Raw genomic sequence first — 19,969 nt, 5'->3', positions numbered from 1 at the left:
GCATAAAAATCTAAGGTATAGGACCTAATCCTTGGTCTATAAGTTTGTAGGCTAAGGCTGGCACCCATTCTAAATAAGAACCAAATCGCAATTCTACAGATTTCCAACCATAGTGTCAATGCAATACCAATTCTTTTACGCCTCTCACGTTGTGCAATTAAAGGCAGACGAGCCATTACTGCAACATATTAAAATTAGAAGACACTATCAAAGAATTGAAGTTGCAATTACACATTATCAAATAAAAATTAATTGTTACAAATTTAGAACACACGAAGCAAAAAAGTATCTATTAAATGATATCGTTGCAACTTTAATTTCATTTAAAATTATAAAGCATGTATAATTGACCTAAAATTAATTGTTGGTATATGTATAATTGACGTAAAATTAATTGTTGGTATTTGTTAGATTATAACTAAACTCATTATAATTTAAAATTATAGCGCAAGTTCAAAGTTTGAACATTGATTAGTTTATTTATTGATGATTAGTTTAATTAAGGTGACCTAATTTTATTCTTCTTCAAAGTGACATCAAGGGGGTATGTTTTACTAATTTAATTGTCATCTACATATATCATTGTTGAATATTTGTAACTTGCAACTTTTGCCTTTTGGTTTATCTTGCAATTATATCATGTAGACTATGGCTTCTAAGTTTCTTTATGTCAGATAAATAGATTGAGCAAGGAGAGCCAATTTTATTCTTATATTTTAGCTTTTATCACCAGTCATGCGGTGTAGAAGGCACTGCCTAATCCTAAAATGTTGAGCATTACTTAACTTTGTCCATTAGGCCTGATTTGAGATTACTTTTAGGAACTCTTAACTGAGCAATGAAGTAACATCTGACACACTGACTACTTTACAAACATATGTAACCAAGGGTTTCTCATTGAGAGGTGGATACAAGTCTAGATAACTTGTAGATATGTCTATATTCACTTGGACTCTTTTGAATCACCATTATGTTTATTTGTCTGCTTCTACCTTAGCCACTTGTTTAGCTTCAATAACTTCTCCTTTGAGTAATGATTAATTGGGGTTCTGATCCTGTACTGGTTTTTGGTATAAAAATTGTTTATAGTTGTGCTTCACTGCATTGCTTCAACCGCATGGTTGGTATTCTCTTTTTAATGGTATGTTTTGCATACCGTTGACTTCTATGTTTTTGTGCAGTTGCTCCGCTTAAGGCGCCCTTTCATTGCTTACATTACTGATGCAATGGGTAATGAGCTGTTTAGGGTAAGCAGATTATGTGCATTTGCTTTTGAGCTAATGTAACAAGTTTTAAGGCCCACAACTATTGAATATATCATCATTTTAGCTTTAAGACTTTGTTTTACCACCCTCAGGTTCTTAGGCCTTTTTGGTGGATAACCAGCTCAATTTATGTAGAAATTGACGGTAAGGTATGCAAATTTTCAATATTGACATTTGTTCTTCTATGTATGAATCTAGCACAGAACGTCTAGTTTCAAGGATTTAAAATGTCATTCCTTCCTAGGAAATTGGTGTGGTTCACAGACGGTGGCATCTTTGGAGGAGGGTGTATGATTTGTACTTGGGGTAATCTTAACAAGCCATTTTCAATATTATATTCAGTAGTTGTTAAATGCTATAAATATATGTTAATTTGTTTACCAGCTTTAGTTTGTTTTAGTTTTAATTTTTTATGCTTATATTCAATTCTGGCAAACAATGTATGAAGTTTGTGGTATAATTTGGTATTAGTTTACAGAAATATTTGGTGGATGGATTATAGTCATTACTTTTTCCTCATTCTTTATCTTTTTCTTTCTTTTAATATCCTTTCTTGCTCCAATTCTTTGTTTTTTTATCCCAATGTTTCAATGGTTTTGCAAAAAGCACCAACTTCTGTATTATAGTATGGATGTGTGTATGCCCTTAGTTATTTCTTTTAACTTTTTTCATACAATTACAGTAGAATCTGCTTTCCAACACCCCCTTTTATATTCTTTCCTCACTTTTATGCATCTATCAGAATTATGGAACTACTATTACTTTACGAATTCCATATGCATGCAAGACTGCTTGTTTAGAGTCTAATCAAGGATGGTGAGCAATTTGTTTAGTTAATTTTATTTTACATTCAAATCTAGTATTAAAATGAGGTTGTCTTTTCTTCATAGGAATAAGCAATTTGCTGTGGTCGAAAATCCTGGCTTATGGAATTGGACTTTTACTTTGAAGGACATTGATGATGGGCAAATTTTGGCAGAAATAGATCGTGATTGGAGGGGTTTTGGCTTTGAGGTTTTTTTCTTTCAAAAATATCATCTTTTAATCCTCACTTGATTCATGGGCTCTAGTTTTTTTTCATAGTTTTCCATAACAAATATTTGCTTATACATTATTATGGTGAAATTTTATTGACTCGCCAGAGCAGAGGTTTTAGTCCTTCAGTAAACTTAATTTCAATCAATTTTTGAGATTTACCAACAGGACATTACTGGTTCATCCACAAGAGGGAAAAAAGGCGGGTTAAAAGATTAATCCTTTGTTCCATTTAAGTTTCTGGCCTGATATGAGTTCTTTGAGTTGCTGAGACTGGCATAAAATGTCATAGTCCCTGAATTTATAATGGCACATGCTTTGTAACTTTAGCATACTAAATAAGAAAGACCAAAGTACTACCTCTCAAGATAGTTCCCTTTGTAATCAGATATTGAAATAAGCAAAAGCTCTTATTAGGAGCAAAGTGTAGTATTTTGAGATTGGAGGAGTGGGTAGAGCTCCATGTTTGCTTTAGGAGTTTCTTTTCTAAGATCTTTTCTCATACCGTAAGAAAGATGCTAGTGGATGTCTAAAAAGTTGAAGTGTGTGATTTGATGTGTCAAAGTGAGCAAAAGAGTCAAGTGATAAGAAGAAAGATGTGGATTGATCATTGTAGAAATCTGGTTTACAATGTTTTGGAATGGAGAGAACAGGGAGGTTGTGAGTTGTCCTAATTCTCCTAACTAGCTTGGATGCTGTTGATTCATACATTTTGCAGTCCCCATTTTCTAAATGTAAAGTGTGTTCTATATATTCATTTCTGTAAAAGGTAAATTGTTGGTGAAAACTGATAGTCGGCATTGACAAACATTTTTTATGCATATGAAAAGGATGATCTTATTGTGCATTTCTAGGGAATAAGGGTTAGTTTTCTTCAAAGCAATGATCAATGATTTATGCTACCCTCTTTTCCTCCCTGTTTCTAAATCTATGCTTTTTTTTTTCAATATTGAGTTGTTAATTCAAGATGACTCAATAATCTTATCTTTTCAAAAGTGCTTAACATAGCAAAAAATTATGAAAATCTCATTTTACCATATATCTTTTACCCTTTTTCAATGGAACTCATGTTTTTCGTTCTTTTATCTTATTTTTTCTCCATCATGATAAATTCTGTCATCTTTTCTTTCACCAAAAAGGACAAATAGTAAAAGATGTTAGATGTGAAAAATGAGATCTTCATATATTGTTTCCTTGAAGCACACTGATTGCAACTAATTAATGAGCCTATGACTCTAGGACTTAGTGTAGATGGAAGAAAGGCAATGCATAGAGATCTTCATATATTGTTTCCTTGAAGCACAATGAACATTTCAATCGAACATGCAATATGAACATTTGCCTATGGAAAACTAACCTGTAATGAGCAAATCGGATGAAGAAGTCAATACACTAACAAGGCAGTGATTCGGATCTACTTACATGCAGAAAAAACAGAAGTCACTAACAAGGCAGCCAATGAAACTCATTACACAGAGAAAAAGAGAGTTTAGAAAAATTAAAGCAGTTTGAGAGCAAAAGAGAGTTAGAAACCTTTACCTTTCAGTTGCAGAAACTTGGAAACCCACCAACTGAAACCAATCGAAAGAGTGACAGAGAGAAAACAAAAGAAAAGGTTCACTGTGTAACACCCCTTACCCGAGACCGTCACCGGAATCAAGTACGAGATGTCATCCAATTTAACTTACCAATTCGGAGCATAAAAATTTGCTTTTAAAATTAAATTCACTGTTCACAATAAAACTATCCACCTGCGTGACTGTCACTAATTTAATTATAACTCGAGTTAAGAGACTCAAAATTTAAATCCGTAAATTTTCCCTAAAACTAGAGTCATATTACTACTTACCATAAAATTTTAAGAATTTTTGACTTAGCCAATTAGTACATTTTATTCATTAAAGTATCCCCTGTTTCACAGCTCGACAGGTCTGACCTCTTGGCACTAAAAATAAATTATCTCATTGCACAGAATTTATATAAGGTTATCATTTGTTTCTTTTGAAAATAGGCTCACTAAGAAATCTATACATATAAATTATGACCCATAATTATTTCTGTACAATTTATAATGATTTTCCAAAGTTAAAACATGGGACTTCAAAAACCATTCTAACCCAGTCTCACTAAAATTCAAATATCTCAAAATACAGAATTCCTTTGCCTACACCGTTTCTTTCATATAAAAATAGACTTGATAAGATTTAATTCCATATATAATTCACTCTCTAATTCCAATTCTAATATTTATGGTGATTTTTCACATTCACGTCACTACTGCTGTCAAAGAAACTGCTTCTTTGTATTAGCTACCATTTACACATACATAATACCAAAACATAATCTTTACTAACCATTTCAATAGCTAATCTTAGCCATATCATATGAACATACTCAAAATGATTAAGACTCTATACATGCCATAGTTTAAACATTTTGAAAAGGACATAATACCGAGATGATTATGATAGTGTGATACGAGCTCCGACGATCCCCAATTCGATCAAGTTCAAATCACTATAAAACAAAGGAAATGAGAAAATGTGTAAGCTACAAATAGCTTAGTAAGTTACATGTAAATAATAGGTACTCATTTAATAAATAACACTTTTAGCATATAACAATCAAAACATTCCTTAGCAATTTCAATCACTTACACATGCACAATCTTACCAATTCACTTTCATATACATTTTCACACTTAACATTTATCACATATGCTCATTCGTCCAATTGTACCTGCATACACACTTCATTTCATATTCACTTTAACTCATTATTAATCCCGTTGAACACGCGGAATATACACAGATAAGTAGAGATTTAGCACATAAGTGCAACACTGATATGTAGCCGAAGCTACCACTGAAATGTAGCCGAAGCTACCACTGAAACGTAGCCGAAGCTACCACTGATCAATAACACTGGAAATGTTCACGGGTCTGCTCACACAAGCTGTCAGGTGTCTGCAACACATGCTAGATCACCTAGCACCCGGGACTCCCTGTAACACTGGTCTCTAGTGACATGTCACTTGTATCCACTTCTATTCCTAAGTTCAATCAGGAATTTACACTTAACACTTTATTTTAAACACTTTATCACTTGAATAATTCATGAACAATTTTCCTTCCCCATTCAATATTGATTCACATATCAAATAAAATTCACAATTTATAAAATATATTACTATTATTTACACATAACTTACCTCGGATGCAAAACGACTATTTTTGTAATTTAGTCGATAACTTTCTCTTTTCCCCGATCACTTCCACTATTTCTTCTTTCTTGATCTATATTAACACAATTTAATACATTTTATCAATATTCCATTCAAATACAATTCATACAAAATATTTTGGCAAATTTACATTTTTCCCCATAACTTTTCAAAAATTCCACTTTTGTCCCAAAGCTCGTAAAAATAAAATTCACTAAAATTTTAAATTTCAAACTTCACTAAATCATATTTCATGCTCATAACAGCCCTCAATTTCACAAAATCACAACTTTATGCACACTTTACCATCTTTCACAATTGAGCCCTTTTTCAACATTTTCATCAAAATTCATCTAGTAAAACTTGTAATTAACACTTCAAACATTCATTATCTAACATCACTAATCAATTTACAATTATATCATGAATGAGTCAATTTTTAAACTTTAATTTCATTTAAATTAAATAGTAGAAACATGAAATTCAAGCTTCAATAAGTATAAAAATACGAAAATAATTAAAAACGGGGCAAGAAATCACTTACAATTGAGCTTAGAAAAATCAAAAACCCTAACTATTGAAATATGAAAGTTTTGGCAGCAAGCTCTTCAATTTTGAAGAAGATGGACACTTATTTTCACTTTATTTTGTTTTTTTCTCAATTTGGACAAAAATGCCCTTGACCCATTACTTAGATATTTTTCTAGAATTACCCTTTTGTGTCCATAACACTAATTTATGGTCTAATTGCCACATAAACACTTCCAATTTCATGCAATAATTCAATTAAGTCATTTAATCACTAATTAGACACACTTTGCATTTTTCTCAATTTAGTCCTAAAAATTCAATTAGGCACTAAATCATTAAAATTTTCTATCCATATTTTCACACAATATTTCAATCAATCAGTAACTAATAAAAATTTATAAAATAAAACTATTTCACTTCGGATTTGTGGTTACGAAACCACTATTCCGATTAGGCCCTATTTCGGGCTATCACACACTGGTTGAGAAGGCTAAGCGTAATGTTGTAAAGAAAAAGAAAAGAAACAGAAGACACAAATCGGCAGATGAGAAACAGAGGGAGCAAATCGGCAGAAAAGAAAAGAAAAGAAACAGAGAGAGCAAATCGGCAGAATCTGGAACAAATTGGCAGAAGCAAAAGGAAGGAACAGAAGAGGCTTGGATTAGAAATTGGGAGGGTAAAACAGGGAGGGTCAACTGAAGCAGCGCCTAAACTGAGCAGAAGGGAGGGATTAGAAATTGGTGGATTTCACCGATTAGGTCAGTAATGGTTTAGCCCCGTAATAGCAATACATTGAACCAAACAACGGATTAGAGGCGTAATAAGTGGGGCCCATCGATTATAGCCAATACACCCAACCAAACATAGTGTTAGTTTTTTTGTTAGATGATTAAATATATTGAGTCACGTATTCAAATCTTTTTCTATTTCATGTTTTAAATTTTTTAATTAATGTTTTTAATTAATAAATATATTGTTTTCAACTTTTTTTAATTCATCTTGATAGTTAATAACTTTTTTATTTATATAAATAAAATAATTAATATGTAATTATATAATAAGATATATTATGTATATCATTATGTTAAAAATATTTTAATTAATAACTCCTTTATTTATTATTTTTTTAAAAATATATTTTATTTTAAACTAATTTGTTTGATATATTTTTTCTTTATATAATAAATATTTATTTTCTCCTCCTACATTGTGGGTATGGTAAATTCTAATATTATAAAATCAAAATTATTTATTATTATATATATAATTAAAGGAGTTATTACTTAAAAATATTTTTAACATAACAATATATAAAAAAATAATATTTTTATTATATAATACATATTTATTTATATAAAATAAAAGAGTTATTAATAAAAAAGATGAATTAAAAAACATGAAAATAATATATTTATTAGTTAAAAATTAAAAAAAAGTTTAAAACAACATGAAATAAGAAAAATACAAATGTTAGTAGGGAAAAATCAAACCGAAGACTCAAAAATAAAACCAATAACATTTAACCATTTGACCAAAGGAGTTTATATATCAAGTTATTAAAGAAAACGCATTTTCAGTCACGTTAGCAAAAAAAGGCTTCTTGCAAGATGTATTTTCTGTTTTTTCTTTCAAAATCAATTGATTTCTCTAAATATAAAAAAAATGGCTTAAAATCTTAATTATTTTCTAAATATGGCATATATTACTAATTTACACTATAATAAATATTATATATAAATAAAAAATATTGAATACAAAATTCATATTCATACCATATAATAATATTACTTATATTTATGAAATTTGTATACATATTTTATAAACATAAATATTCCTATTAAAATAAAAAATCGAAAAAATTAAAAATATTAAACTTAAAAATATCCTAATCTAAAATAATTCAAAAAGAAAAACTTAAATCCAAAAAAGCAAAATCCCAACCCACATATTTACCCCCCAAATAGTCGAGGACAATAATGGATGCAAATAATAATCTTAAACCACCACCCCACCCCACCCCACCCCACCCAAAAAAGGAAGAAATTTTTTAAAACTATTGGTCTTAAGCTAGTGTTTCAAGCACGTGTAAGATCATTGTCGACTGATAATAACTCAAAGACGCATTGAACCTCCATTACGGAGCACTATGAGTGCCTGGTCAAACTAAAACCTTCATTTGTCGACCCTTGTTGAAGATTTTACCGTGAGCTCTGTATATATTGACAAACTTTGGTTGCTCCCTTCACATGCAGAGAGAAGTAGCCAATTAAAACATTTGTGATAATTGTCTATGTTTTCTTCTAGTTTTCATTCTGTTTACTGAGCTAGCTGGGAGAATTGAAATCAAGTTACATGCAGAAAATGAGTTCAGATGATGGAATTTATCACCATCATCATTCTGACAAAGAGGTTTTAGGAACCGATAAAGTGCCCCATATCGGTCCATTGAGTGGCTCTTTGAACAAAAGGGCAGGGCGGAAAGGTTCTCGGTTTAACCTCCCTGGCTCAAGTTCTTCCAAAGGCGATGACTATGTTGAGATTACCCTGGACGTTGGCGATGATTCCGTGGCGGTTCACAGTCTAAAGGCAACAAATGGAGATGATTTGCAAGACGACCATGAGCTAACTTTGCTGGCTAAAGGTCTTGAGAAGAAATCTAGCGTGGGTTCATCAATGGTGAGGAATGCTTCAGCAAAGATTAAGCAAGTGGGACAAGAATTGAAGCGCTTAACATCGTTATCCAAGAAGCCTTCTCGCTTTGATAGGACAAAGTCTGCAGTAGCTCATGCTCTAAAGGGGCTTAAGTTTATAAGCAAGACTGATGGTGGACATGGATGGATTGCTGTGGAGAAGCTGTTTGATGAAATTTCTGCTTCTAACAATGGAGTTTTGCCTCGTTCACGATTTGGCGAATGCATAGGTAGGTTTCGAAATAATAATCAACATCCAAATCTAAACTATTGAGTTTTGGACTAAATAGTTGCAGACGTGCTTCAAATGCAATTGCAGGAATGGAGTCAAAGGAATTTGCTGGGCAGTTGTTTGATGCTCTTGCTCGAAAACGAAACCTTCAATTTGATTCCATTGATAAGGCTCACCTCAAAGAATTTTGGGATCAGATCTCGAATCAAAGCTTCGATGCCAGGCTTCAAACTTTCTTTGACATGTAAATTTTGCCGTTTCTTTTTGTTAACTTTTCTTAGATTAATTGTTTTATCAATAAATCATGCACCTCGAGTTGCAGGGTGGATAAAGATGCAGATGGAAGAATTACTGAGGAGGAAGTTAAAGAGGTATGGGACCTTAATTGCAGCAAATTCAAGAAAGCTGACCATATAATTTATATCTCACTCTTGACTTACTTTTACAGATTATCAGTCTCAGTGCCACTGCAAACAAACTCTCAAACATCCAGAAACAAGCTGAGGAATATGCAGCCTTGATTATGGAAGAATTAGACCCTGACAACCTAGGATTCATCATGGTAAATTCAAGCTAGTCCGAGTACCATTACATTTTGGCTTCATTTCAGTGACCAGAATTTTTTCATTTTAAGCAGATACACAATCTGGAAATGCTTCTGTTGCAAGGACCAGACCAATCTGTAAGAGGAGAAAGCCGGAACCTTAGCCAAATGCTAAGCCAGAAGCTTAAGCCTACATATGACTACAACCTAGTGAGGAGATTCTACCGAGACACCGTGTATTTCTTGCTAGATAACTGGCAGAGAGTGTGGGTGATGGCCCTCTGGATTGGGGCCATGTGTGGTCTGTTTTCATACAAATATATCGAGTATCGACAGAGGGAAGATGTGTTTGAAGTAATGGGGCATTGTGTTTGCTTTGCCAAAGGTGCTGCTGAGACACTTAAATTGAACATGGCTTTGATATTGCTACCAGTCTGTCGTAACACCATAACCTGGTTAAGGAACAAGACCAAGTTAGGAGCTGCTGTTCCTTTTGATGACAACCTCAACTTCCATAAGGTAACAAGGAACATGTTTTCTGGTATTAAGAACTGAATGAATGGGGTTCATTTGATTGCTTCATTACAGGTAATTGCAGTTGGAATTTCAATTGGGGTTGGCATACATGGGATTTCCCATTTGGCATGTGATTTTCCCAGACTGCTTCATGCCACACCTGATGAGTATGAACCAATTGAAAAATATTTTGGAGAACAAGCCAAGAGCTACTGGCATTTTGTGAAGCATATTGAAGGGGTAACTGGGATTATAATGGTGGTTTTAATGGCCTTTGCTTTCACGCTCGCCACGCCTATGTTCAGGCGGGGTAGGATGAAGCTTCCAAAGCCTCTAAACAAGCTCACTGGCTTCAATGCCTTCTGGTATTCTCACCATTTATTTGTCATTGTTTATACTCTCCTCATCGTGCATGGAATCAAGCTCTTCTTGACCAAGAAATGGTACAAGAAAACAGTAAGCAATGAATATAATCACTTTAAATTCCAGATATTCAATATATATTAAACAAAAAACTCACTTTTCTTTCCCTTTTTGGAAATGACAGACTTGGATGTACTTGGCAATTCCAGTTTTCCTATATATATGTGAAAGATTGACAAGATTGCTTAGATCAAGCATCGAGGCTGTTACCATACAAAAGGTAAGCAAATTTAGTTTAATTGATTATAAAACTAGTTTCAAGTTTGAATCCCAGTATGACCATTATAGTTGTATTGTTGAAAACTTAATAGGTTGCTGTTTATCCTGGAAATGTACTAGCACTTCACATGTCAAGGCCCCGTGGATTTAGATACAAGAGTGGACAATACATTTTTGTTAATTGCGATGTTGTGTCGCCATTTGAATGGTAAGAGCTTTCTTAGCCCGTAATTGTATTGACTCAAACCTGACCATTTTTTCTCACATGGAGACAGGCACCCATTTTCCATTACTTCTGCACCGGGAGATGACTATGTGAGTGTTCATATTAGGACACTTGGTGACTGGACGGGACAACTCAGGACTGTATTTTCAAAAGTAACTGCTCTTACCTTACCTCTATTTTCCAACATTTAGATTAGATTAGTTTTGTTAATACCCAAGTTCCTACCTAACCCATATGACTTTTTTTTTTTCTTTTCTTTCGATGAAAAACCCATAAAATTTAATCATGGAAAATGCTGTTCCAGGTGTGTAAACAACCTACTAATGGCAAAAGTGGCCTCCTTAGAGCCGATTGCTTGCAAGGAAACAACAACCCAGAGTAAGTTGAGATTGATACCAGGAAAAAGTATAAGTTGGAATCTCTGAACTTAACTAATGGTGTTGATGAAGCATTAAAGTAGGGGTCTAATAATTTAACATGCAGTGAATAAGAATTAGCTGAAAAGTTAGCACACAAATTTGCTTGTTTTAATGGTGGTATAATTAAAGGAGAGCAAGTGAATTATAGTATACCCAATTCTGAGGAATAGTTGAAACATTGATAAGAGGAGTGAGGGAGCATGGCTGAATTGAGAATGAGTGACAATCTCATGTGAGATGGTCTAACAAGGATATGCCAAATTTATGCAATCTAGGCACATAATTGTTCACGTCCCCATCACAAACCCAGCTGGTCCACTATTGCATAATGCTCTATATTTTACCCCATGCACCCTTAGCATAATATATATAAATATATAGGTATATATAATATTGACTTATTTGACATTCTAATTTTACAATATATATATATATCTATATATTTCTCTTTTAGTCCTTGAATTTTTGTTGTTGATCAAATCATTTTAAAATGGATGGAAAATCAACGTTTGTTAATTTTATTAACGTGGTAGTCTACGTGTATGCTATATAAATAGTTAATTAATTTTTTAAAATTTTAAAAAATATATTTTACATTTTTTAATGATTTTTATTTTTAAATAATTTTTATTATTTTTACTTTAAAAAATCAATTAATTACTAATATGGCATCCCATGACAATTCATGTGTATGCCATGCCAGTAAATTTAATATATATTAATTTTCATATCCATTTTTGAGTGATTCAACAAAAAATAAAATAAAGAGTTAAAATGATTTTTTTATAAAATTAAAGGGTAAAAAATCATTATGCCTATATATATAATAGTTTTTATGACCTACACAAGCATGTGATATTGTGATAAATTAATTTAGTAATTTTTTATATAAATATTATTAAGAGGTATATATATTTTTCAAAATATAAATAAATATAAAAAAATGAATCTGGCATATAAAAAATGAATATATAAATATTTTTATATTTTTATTATTTATGACTTTGATGTGACGATTTTAAAAACATATAATTCATCATTTAATTGTAAAATTAATTTTTTTAATTATAACTTTTGATATAATCAATTAGGTATTATAAAGTTTGATCACAGAAATAATATAACTTTTGTACTAATAAATAAGACATATAAAATTTTATATTCGTAATTCTAAAATTTACTATTATTTTCTATTATCAATTATTATTTTTATGTTATATATCATTTACTATTATTTTATTCATAATATCTTTTGTTTGTGTATTAAATTATTTATTACTACATTTTACTTTTATGTGATTAATTGGTTAGATATTATTTACTACTATGTTCTTCATCATTTACTTAATCTGTAACTATTTTACTAATTTTTTTATTTGAAACATATTTTAACATCATATTAATAAAATTTTGACATAATGTCACATTTGATACTAGCACTTCAATGTGGTACCTAAATTATCAATATCTATTTTATTATGGTACTTGTACTTTAAAACTATCAATATATGTTCTATTAAGGTATTTAATGTTAGCATCGTAATGAATTACTAAACCAGCCAATAAAAAATCGACATGTAGATTTTTTTTCCAAATCAGCAAATCTACATGGATAATATAATATGATATGAAAAACTAAATAAAAAACAAATAATCATATGTTTATTTATTTATTTACTTTACTTTAATTTTTTTTGTTTGATTTAGTTTTTCACATCATCTAATATTACCCATGCGGGATTTTTAATTGGGTAGTTTAGCAACTCACTAACAATGTTAACACTGGGTACCACATTGGACATTTTATGAAAGTACAAGTACCATAATAAAATGCATATTGGTAGTTCAAATATCACATTAGACATTTTAAAAGAATATAATAAAATAATTTTTAAAAAGGAATATACCATTTTTTTAATATTTATTAATTTAGGTTTAAATAAAATAAAAGAATATAAAATGAAGAGATTGTAATACTATTATTTAAAATAATTTTATACCATACTTCTTCTATATATCTTTTACTTTATATATTAAAGAGAGAAAATTTTTAATTTATAAATTAATTTTTTATAATTTTGTAAAATAGATAATCTATCAATTTTAATATATATAAACTTTATGCATATATATTTAAAATTTAAGAATTTTGCTAACCGTGTATCTCTTGAAAAAGGAATTTTAATTAATAAGTTGTAAAATTTAATATTTCTAAAAAATATATATATAATTTGAAAATAAAAGTACAAAAGAGAATGATTTTTTTAAAGCTTTTTAGGTCTATTTTATTTTTATATTTTTGATTTATATATATATTTTTTCATACATAAAATCTTCAAAATTTATTTATTTAAAAAATAAAATGAAAAATATAACAATTGTCCACTTGACGCATTTGCGAAGATGTTGATGGTGCCCATTCAGTGTTTTAGCAATGCCATATTCGTTGTTTGTCAATTCTCCTTGAAATACGGGGCCATATTTTATCCCTGCCTGCCTATCTCACGTAACTTACAAATCACCTCCATATCACAAAAACAATAGCATCAAGTTGTTGAAAATTAGCAATCAAAACCTTTGACTCATGCTACATGCCAATGAAGAAAATTTGGATACTTCACCTTGTTAGATAGTGGCAGTCACAAAACCTCCTTTGATGGAAAGTGGATGTCCCTACCAGCAGAAAACTATATATATAGTCATTTTCATCTCTAGCTGTACATTACTTTTTTTTCATAACCACTGTAGCTCAAATTATTGGGTTTAACATTTTAGGGATTACATAAAAATTATAATTTTCAGAATGATTATATAAAGGTTATTTTTTTTATAAAAATACTTTAATAAAAGTTTTTCATGTACTTTAACTTAATAATTGTAATAAAAATTAAGTAAATGTCGACATGTTTAGAATAAAATAGGTGTCAGTTGAATCATATATTACTTGAAAAAAAAGAAGTAAAATCATAATAAAACAGGTGTCAGTTGAATCATATATTACTTGAAAAAAAAGAAGTAAAATCATAATTTGGAACCTGATATGCTCCATTTAAAAAGTTTTTAGTAGAGCACTTAATTTCAAAAAAGTTTAACCCTTACTTGATTATTTAAAAAAAAAATTAGATATTCATTTAAACATTTGTGTAAATGTTTGATTTTTATATGATGGTTTAAACTTTATGAACAAGGTTGTGCCTCAATTTAAACATTTAGCTTATGACAAAGGAAAAGCAATAGATTGCTGAATATGTTTGATTGATGACTGAAATGTACAGATTCCCAAGAGTGCTAATCGATGGGCCATATGGAGCACCAGCACAAGACTACAAGAAATATGAAGTGGTTTTGTTAGTGGGTTTGGGGATTGGAGCAACCCCCATGATCAGCATTGTCAAGGACATTGTACACAACATCAGATCCATGGCGGAGGATGAAGATGAAGAACTGAGCAGTGCCCTGGAAAATGGGGTTGCCATAAATTATAAAACGAGTTCTCCATCTCCACCAAATCCAAAAACAAGAGAAAACTTCAAGACAAAGAGGGCTTACTTTTATTGGGTAACAAGGGAACAAGGCTCTTTTGATTGGTTCAAAGGCATCATGAATGAAGTAGCTGAAATGGACCATGATCATGTCATTGAGCTCCATAACTATTGCACCAGTGTTTACGAAGAAGGTGATGCTCGCTCTGCGCTCATCACCATGCTCCAGTCTCTCAACCATGCTAAAAACGGTGTCGATGTCGTCTCTGGTACACGTGTAAAATCGCATTTCGCCAAGCCAAATTGGCGCAGTGTCTACAAACACATTGCTGTTAATCACAACAACGCTCGAGTTGGTACGTACTACTACGCTGAACTAACCATTTTTAAACACAATACGGATGGTTTTAATATTAAATAGTTGGGGAAATGGTATTGCAGGTGTGTTTTATTGTGGGGCACCGGCGCTAACCAAGGTGCTAAGCCAGCTAGCTTCAGATTTCTCTCACAAGACCTCCACCAAGTTTGATTTCCATAAGGAGAATTTTTAATCCACTTTTCGGATAAGGAGACGAGGTTAAATAATAAAATGATAGTCTTAAGCTAAAGCTCACTTTGAGAAACTTGTGTACACCTTTGATCCCACTTCTGTCTTGGTTGTATAAAGTTCTTTGGCCCACTTTTCTTGACCACCTATAACATGTTCCTATTATCTATCAAAAATATCAATAAAAAGTTGGACCACCATACTGGCTTATTGATTGGGATTTCTGGTGGACCAAAAAAATTGGGCTTAGCTCAAATACACTATTGCTCTACAAAGGACTAGGCCGACCCTAATGAGTTTATATAAAAAGACAATTTGACCCAAATAAGTAAGGACAAGGCACAGTGTCTTCTACAGGCTCTCAATCCTGTAAGCTCAAGCGCTTGCACAAGCACAACATATGTTACCCTCTTAGCTTTTCTTTTGCTAATGGGCTTTTCAACCTTAATAATACCAAAAAAAAAAAAATCTCAAATGAGACGTACATGAGATTATTTATTAAAGTAGTATGTTTGTAATAGTTACCATGGATGATGCTTTACAAGTTGGCACCATCACTTTTTTTCCCAACAATCATCAGGCCATCATGATACCATAATAGGGTTTAAAAAAATCATTTTTTATTGGTGGTACCAACCTAAATGGCGGTACCAATATTACTTGTCATAATACAGGTAAAATACGAGTTTGAATTGGGTTGGAGGGGTGGAGGAGACTTGTCAGGCACCACCCAGGTGGAGGGATGCTATCAGGCAATGCCTAGGTGGAGGGACGCTGTCAAGCGGCACCAGACCCTATTTAAACAAAGCCTTCTTGAACAGTTTAGCAGTTAATTGATAAAAAGAAAAGGAAAAAAAATATTTGCAGAAAAAGAGAAAACAAAGAAGAATTTGTAAGGTAAGTACAATATTAATTTTATTTTATTATATTTTTTACAGTAGATCTTGTTTTTCAAATAATTATTGGGAAATTTAATTTCTTTTACAGATTTAGTATTGAAGATGGATCATCAATTCTACGTACGTGTGTATTTTGATGGAGTAATTTTAAGAACACAGTTGGTTGTATTTTTTAATCTCGTCAACAGATAGTAATAAGATTTAATAGAAATGTGTCAGTTAATGATATGAAAGAAAGTATCACTGAAAAAATTGTTGGATGTTGTGGGAGAAGGATGTTGAAACTATTCTACAAATTCCCAATTTGGTCAAATCCTGTAACAGCCCGTTTTCAGTGAAATCAGAATAATGATTTCAAAACCACAAATCTGAGGTCAAAATATTTATTTTTTTATTATTATAATGTTTACAACATGTTAGTAGTGTCATATAAAAATTTCGTGAATAAATTTTATCGTTTGCATGCTTAATTTGATAAAAATGACTAAATCGCGTAAAGTGCAAAAGTTGTGTTATATTAGCTAAAGGTATTAAATAGCTATAGAAATTTAAAGTGGAGGTCCTTATAGGGTAATTAGACCATTAACATTACCAGTGGACAAAGATGGACATCTTTTAAGTGATTTTTTAGGTTTAATTTAAGGTTAAATGTGTAATTTAGTAAATATGTTAATTAAACTAAAGAAAAGACAAAGTATCATCTTTCTATTTTCATCTTTGCACCGAAAATAAAGCTTAGAAACTCCATTGAAGAGGTTTCAAGGTTCGGCCAAGTCTTTGCTTGTATGTGAGTATAATTTAGCTTCGTTTTTAATAATTTCTATATTTTCGAGATCGTTGTAGCTTAACCTAGCTAGCCCGAGGACTAATTTACAAAATGGTTGAAAATTTAGGGTTTTACCATGAGAACATGTTAGTTTTTTGTGAAGTTTAATGGAAGAAAATGAATTTATGTTGTGAGTTAAACAACTTTTGTTAAGTGATTTTTGATAAATTTGTCAATTATGGGCTAAATTGAAAATTGTGAAATATTCATGGTTCAATTGTACTAAATTGAATGAATTTGTATTTTTACGAGCCTAGGGACTAAATTGTAGAGAAATAAAAAGTATAAGGGAAAAATGGTAACTTTGCCAAAACTTGAATTTTGAACTAAATTGATTAGAATGAAATTTGAATTAGTTAAATTTGATTATACAGATAAAAAAAAGTGACATACGGAATTAGATCAGGGAAAGGATAAAGTTTTGGAGTGATAGATTGATTTTCTCCGAACGAATTGAAGGTAAGTTCGTGTAATTAAATTTTAGATTTATATGTTTTAAATTAAATTATGTGTTTGTGAATTGAGTAATTGCCATGAAAGAATACTAAATGCATATTCGATGACGTATGACAAATACCGAGTCCCATTTGAACCTTAAAAATTTGTAGGATACAAATGACATGTCATTAGGGTTATCGTTATGGTTGAGGTCTTGCATGTGTTGCGGATACACCACAGCTCATATAAGCTTACTGATTTGCAGCTCATGAGAGCTTACCGATTCTCAGCTCGTATGAGCTTACCGTTATTTCATCTTGGAGGAGCTTATCGTTTATAGCTCGTATGAGCATACATGTACAGGAATTGACAGACTACAGTTCAGTACACCTTGTGTGTACTACCCGTGTATCTAACGATATTCTAAGTGGTTCAACGGGCACAGTTTTGTTACGAGTTTTCAAGAGTTCATTATGAACTAGCACAAGTGTTTACATGAATTACATAGAAATGATTTATATATGATATATGGATACATGGCATAAATCTTATATGTATATGAAATTTTAAAGGGTTGTTGAACTCATACATGATTTCTCGGTTTTTATATGTATTACATGGCTAACTTGATTGGTGAATATGTATTAGGCTTTTGACTAAATTGAGTTGTGATATGCTTAATTTACTTACCTAGATTGTGGTTAACTGGTAAGTTAAATTCTGTTTTATACTAACTTACTAAGCTTAATTGCTTACTCTCTTTTTTTGTGTGTTTTATAGTGTTTTGGAAGCTCGTTCGGATTGGAAGTTGTCTGAGATCTCATCACACTATCTATCGGCTACTTTGGTACTTTCGGTTATTCATTTTGGTTTTAATTGCATGTATAGGTTATTTGGCTAATGGTAGCCTATATGTTTTGTTATGTTTTAGTCATTTGAATTGGCTTGTATTTAGGAACATTTTATTTTTTTTATATGTGTAAATGACCTTGTCATATTATTGCATGTTTATCATGTGAGTGTGCTAGTTATGAATTTGTATTCTGGTATCATATAGATGAGTTTGATAAGAGATATACATGCTAAGTTTTAGACACAATGGTGCATATATGTAGTTGACCATTTAGATGGATTTTGGGTAACATAATTGACATGTTTTGAATGGTCAATTGAGGTGCATATGAGAATTATAGTTGTTGGTGATGATATTGCATGTTTTAGGCTTGATTTTGGTTGGTTTGAATTCCTATATATATTTTGGTCATATACAAATGGTTGTGTTTAGGTTGGTACAAATTTGGGTGAGAAATATGGCTTGGAAGATGTCCTATTTTTGTCAACACGGGCAGAGACACGGGCGTGTGTCTCAACTGTGTGTGACACATGGCCAGGTGACATGGTCGTGTGTCCCTTGTAACCTCTTTAGAAAACAAGTCACTAGCTTCACACGGCTAAACACACGGGCGTGTGGCTTGGCCATGTAACCTAATTCAGTGAGTTACACGGACATGGACACAGGCTGAGACACGGTCGTATGTCCCTATTTCGAATGCCCACATGGCCTGAGGCACGGGCATGTATTCCCTGCACTTTGAAAAATTTTAATATTTTTCCAAAAATTTTTTGAGTTCACGATTTGGTTTCGATTTGTTTTTAATGTCCGTTTTGGGCCTCGAGAGCTCGAATTAGAGATTATATGATTGTTTAAGAATGGTTTTTTATTTGAATGTGAGATGAAAATGAAATGTCTATTTGTTTGATCTGTAAGTCTTGTAATGCTCCGTAACCCTATTCTGACATCGGATACGGGTTAGGGGTGTTACATTTATTGGTATCAGAGCTACAATTTAGTCGATTCTCGGACTAATGTAGCGTATGTGAGTCTAGCTATACATGTCATTATATAACCTGTGATAGTGTGATATCTCCTGACAGTTTTTAAAACATGTTTTCTTATAGTAATGGATTCCAATCTAGCAGACTCCGATGATGTAGAAAGTAACGCGCCAGCCTCTATTCGCGGAGCAGCGTCATCTGGATTTAGGCATATATCTGAAGGCCAAGGAGGAGAGGTCAAAGAAGCCTTCTTCCAAATAATGAATGAGTAGTTCATTGAGTTTGTCTGAACTAATCCGGTTGCTCAACAACCGCCACCCCCACCTTTTCCCCAACCGGTTCTCATAGTTCCTCAAGTTTTAGAACCTGTACGTTTGAGTAAGCGACCTGTAGATAAAATTTGCAAATATGGGGCCGAAGAGTTTAGGGCTACAATTGATGATGATCTTGAAAGAGTCGAGTTTTGGCTAGAGAATACGTTCAGAGTTTTCGATGAGTTATCTTGTTCACCAACCGAATGTGTTAAATTCGATATATCTCTTCTGAAGGATACCGCATATCAGTGGTGGAGCATGTTAATTTCAATAGTACCGAGAGAGCGGGTCACTTAGGAATTCT

General features: G+C 31.9%; 2 protein-coding genes across 2 annotated transcripts; both read left to right on the top strand.

Annotated features, from left to right (window-relative positions):
- Window positions 1-1,040: 1,040 nt before the first annotated feature.
- LOC107950817 (altered inheritance rate of mitochondria protein 25-like) lies at window positions 1,041-2,667 on the top strand. Its single transcript, XM_016885768.2, has 4 exons — window positions 1,041-1,247; window positions 1,358-1,414; window positions 1,510-1,571; window positions 2,156-2,667. Exons 1-4 carry the CDS (start codon window positions 1,227-1,229, stop codon window positions 2,319-2,321), a joined length of 306 nt encoding a protein of 101 aa, XP_016741257.1. The 5' UTR covers window positions 1,041-1,226; the 3' UTR covers window positions 2,322-2,667.
- A 5,469-nt stretch (window positions 2,668-8,136) lies between these two features.
- Window positions 8,137-15,562, top strand: LOC107949620 (respiratory burst oxidase homolog protein C). Its single transcript, XM_016884353.2, has 12 exons — window positions 8,137-8,974; window positions 9,064-9,220; window positions 9,299-9,347; window positions 9,425-9,538; window positions 9,614-10,039; window positions 10,109-10,492; window positions 10,584-10,679; window positions 10,771-10,886; window positions 10,954-11,056; window positions 11,209-11,282; window positions 14,599-15,161; window positions 15,247-15,562. Exons 1-12 carry the CDS (start codon window positions 8,407-8,409, stop codon window positions 15,354-15,356), a joined length of 2,760 nt encoding a protein of 919 aa, XP_016739842.2. The 5' UTR covers window positions 8,137-8,406; the 3' UTR covers window positions 15,357-15,562.
- Window positions 15,563-19,969: the final 4,407 nt, after the last annotated feature.

Source organism: Gossypium hirsutum, chromosome D03, assembly GCF_007990345.1.
Source record: "Gossypium hirsutum isolate 1008001.06 chromosome D03, Gossypium_hirsutum_v2.1, whole genome shotgun sequence".
In the NCBI taxonomy this organism is placed as follows: domain Eukaryota; kingdom Viridiplantae; phylum Streptophyta; class Magnoliopsida; order Malvales; family Malvaceae; genus Gossypium; species Gossypium hirsutum.
This window is presented reverse-complemented; position numbering and strand designations above follow the sequence as displayed.

Excerpts from the sequence above, each read along its gene's own strand:
- LOC107950817 (XM_016885768.2), top strand. The coding sequence starts at position 1,227 with ATGGGTAATGAGCTGTTTAGG. Across the intron at positions 1,248-1,357 it reads TGGGTAATGAGCTGTTTAGG|GTTCTTAGGCCTTTTTGGTG; the intron begins GTAAGCAGATTA and ends TACCACCCTCAG. Across the intron at positions 1,572-2,155 it reads GTGTATGATTTGTACTTGGG|GAATAAGCAATTTGCTGTGG; the intron begins GTAATCTTAACA and ends TTTTCTTCATAG.
- LOC107949620 (XM_016884353.2), top strand. The coding sequence starts at position 8,407 with ATGCAGAAAATGAGTTCAGATGATGGAATTTATCACCATCATCATTCT. Across the intron at positions 9,539-9,613 it reads ACAACCTAGGATTCATCATG|ATACACAATCTGGAAATGCT; the intron begins GTAAATTCAAGC and ends CATTTTAAGCAG. Across the intron at positions 11,057-11,208 it reads TCAGGACTGTATTTTCAAAA|GTGTGTAAACAACCTACTAA; the intron begins GTAACTGCTCTT and ends ATGCTGTTCCAG.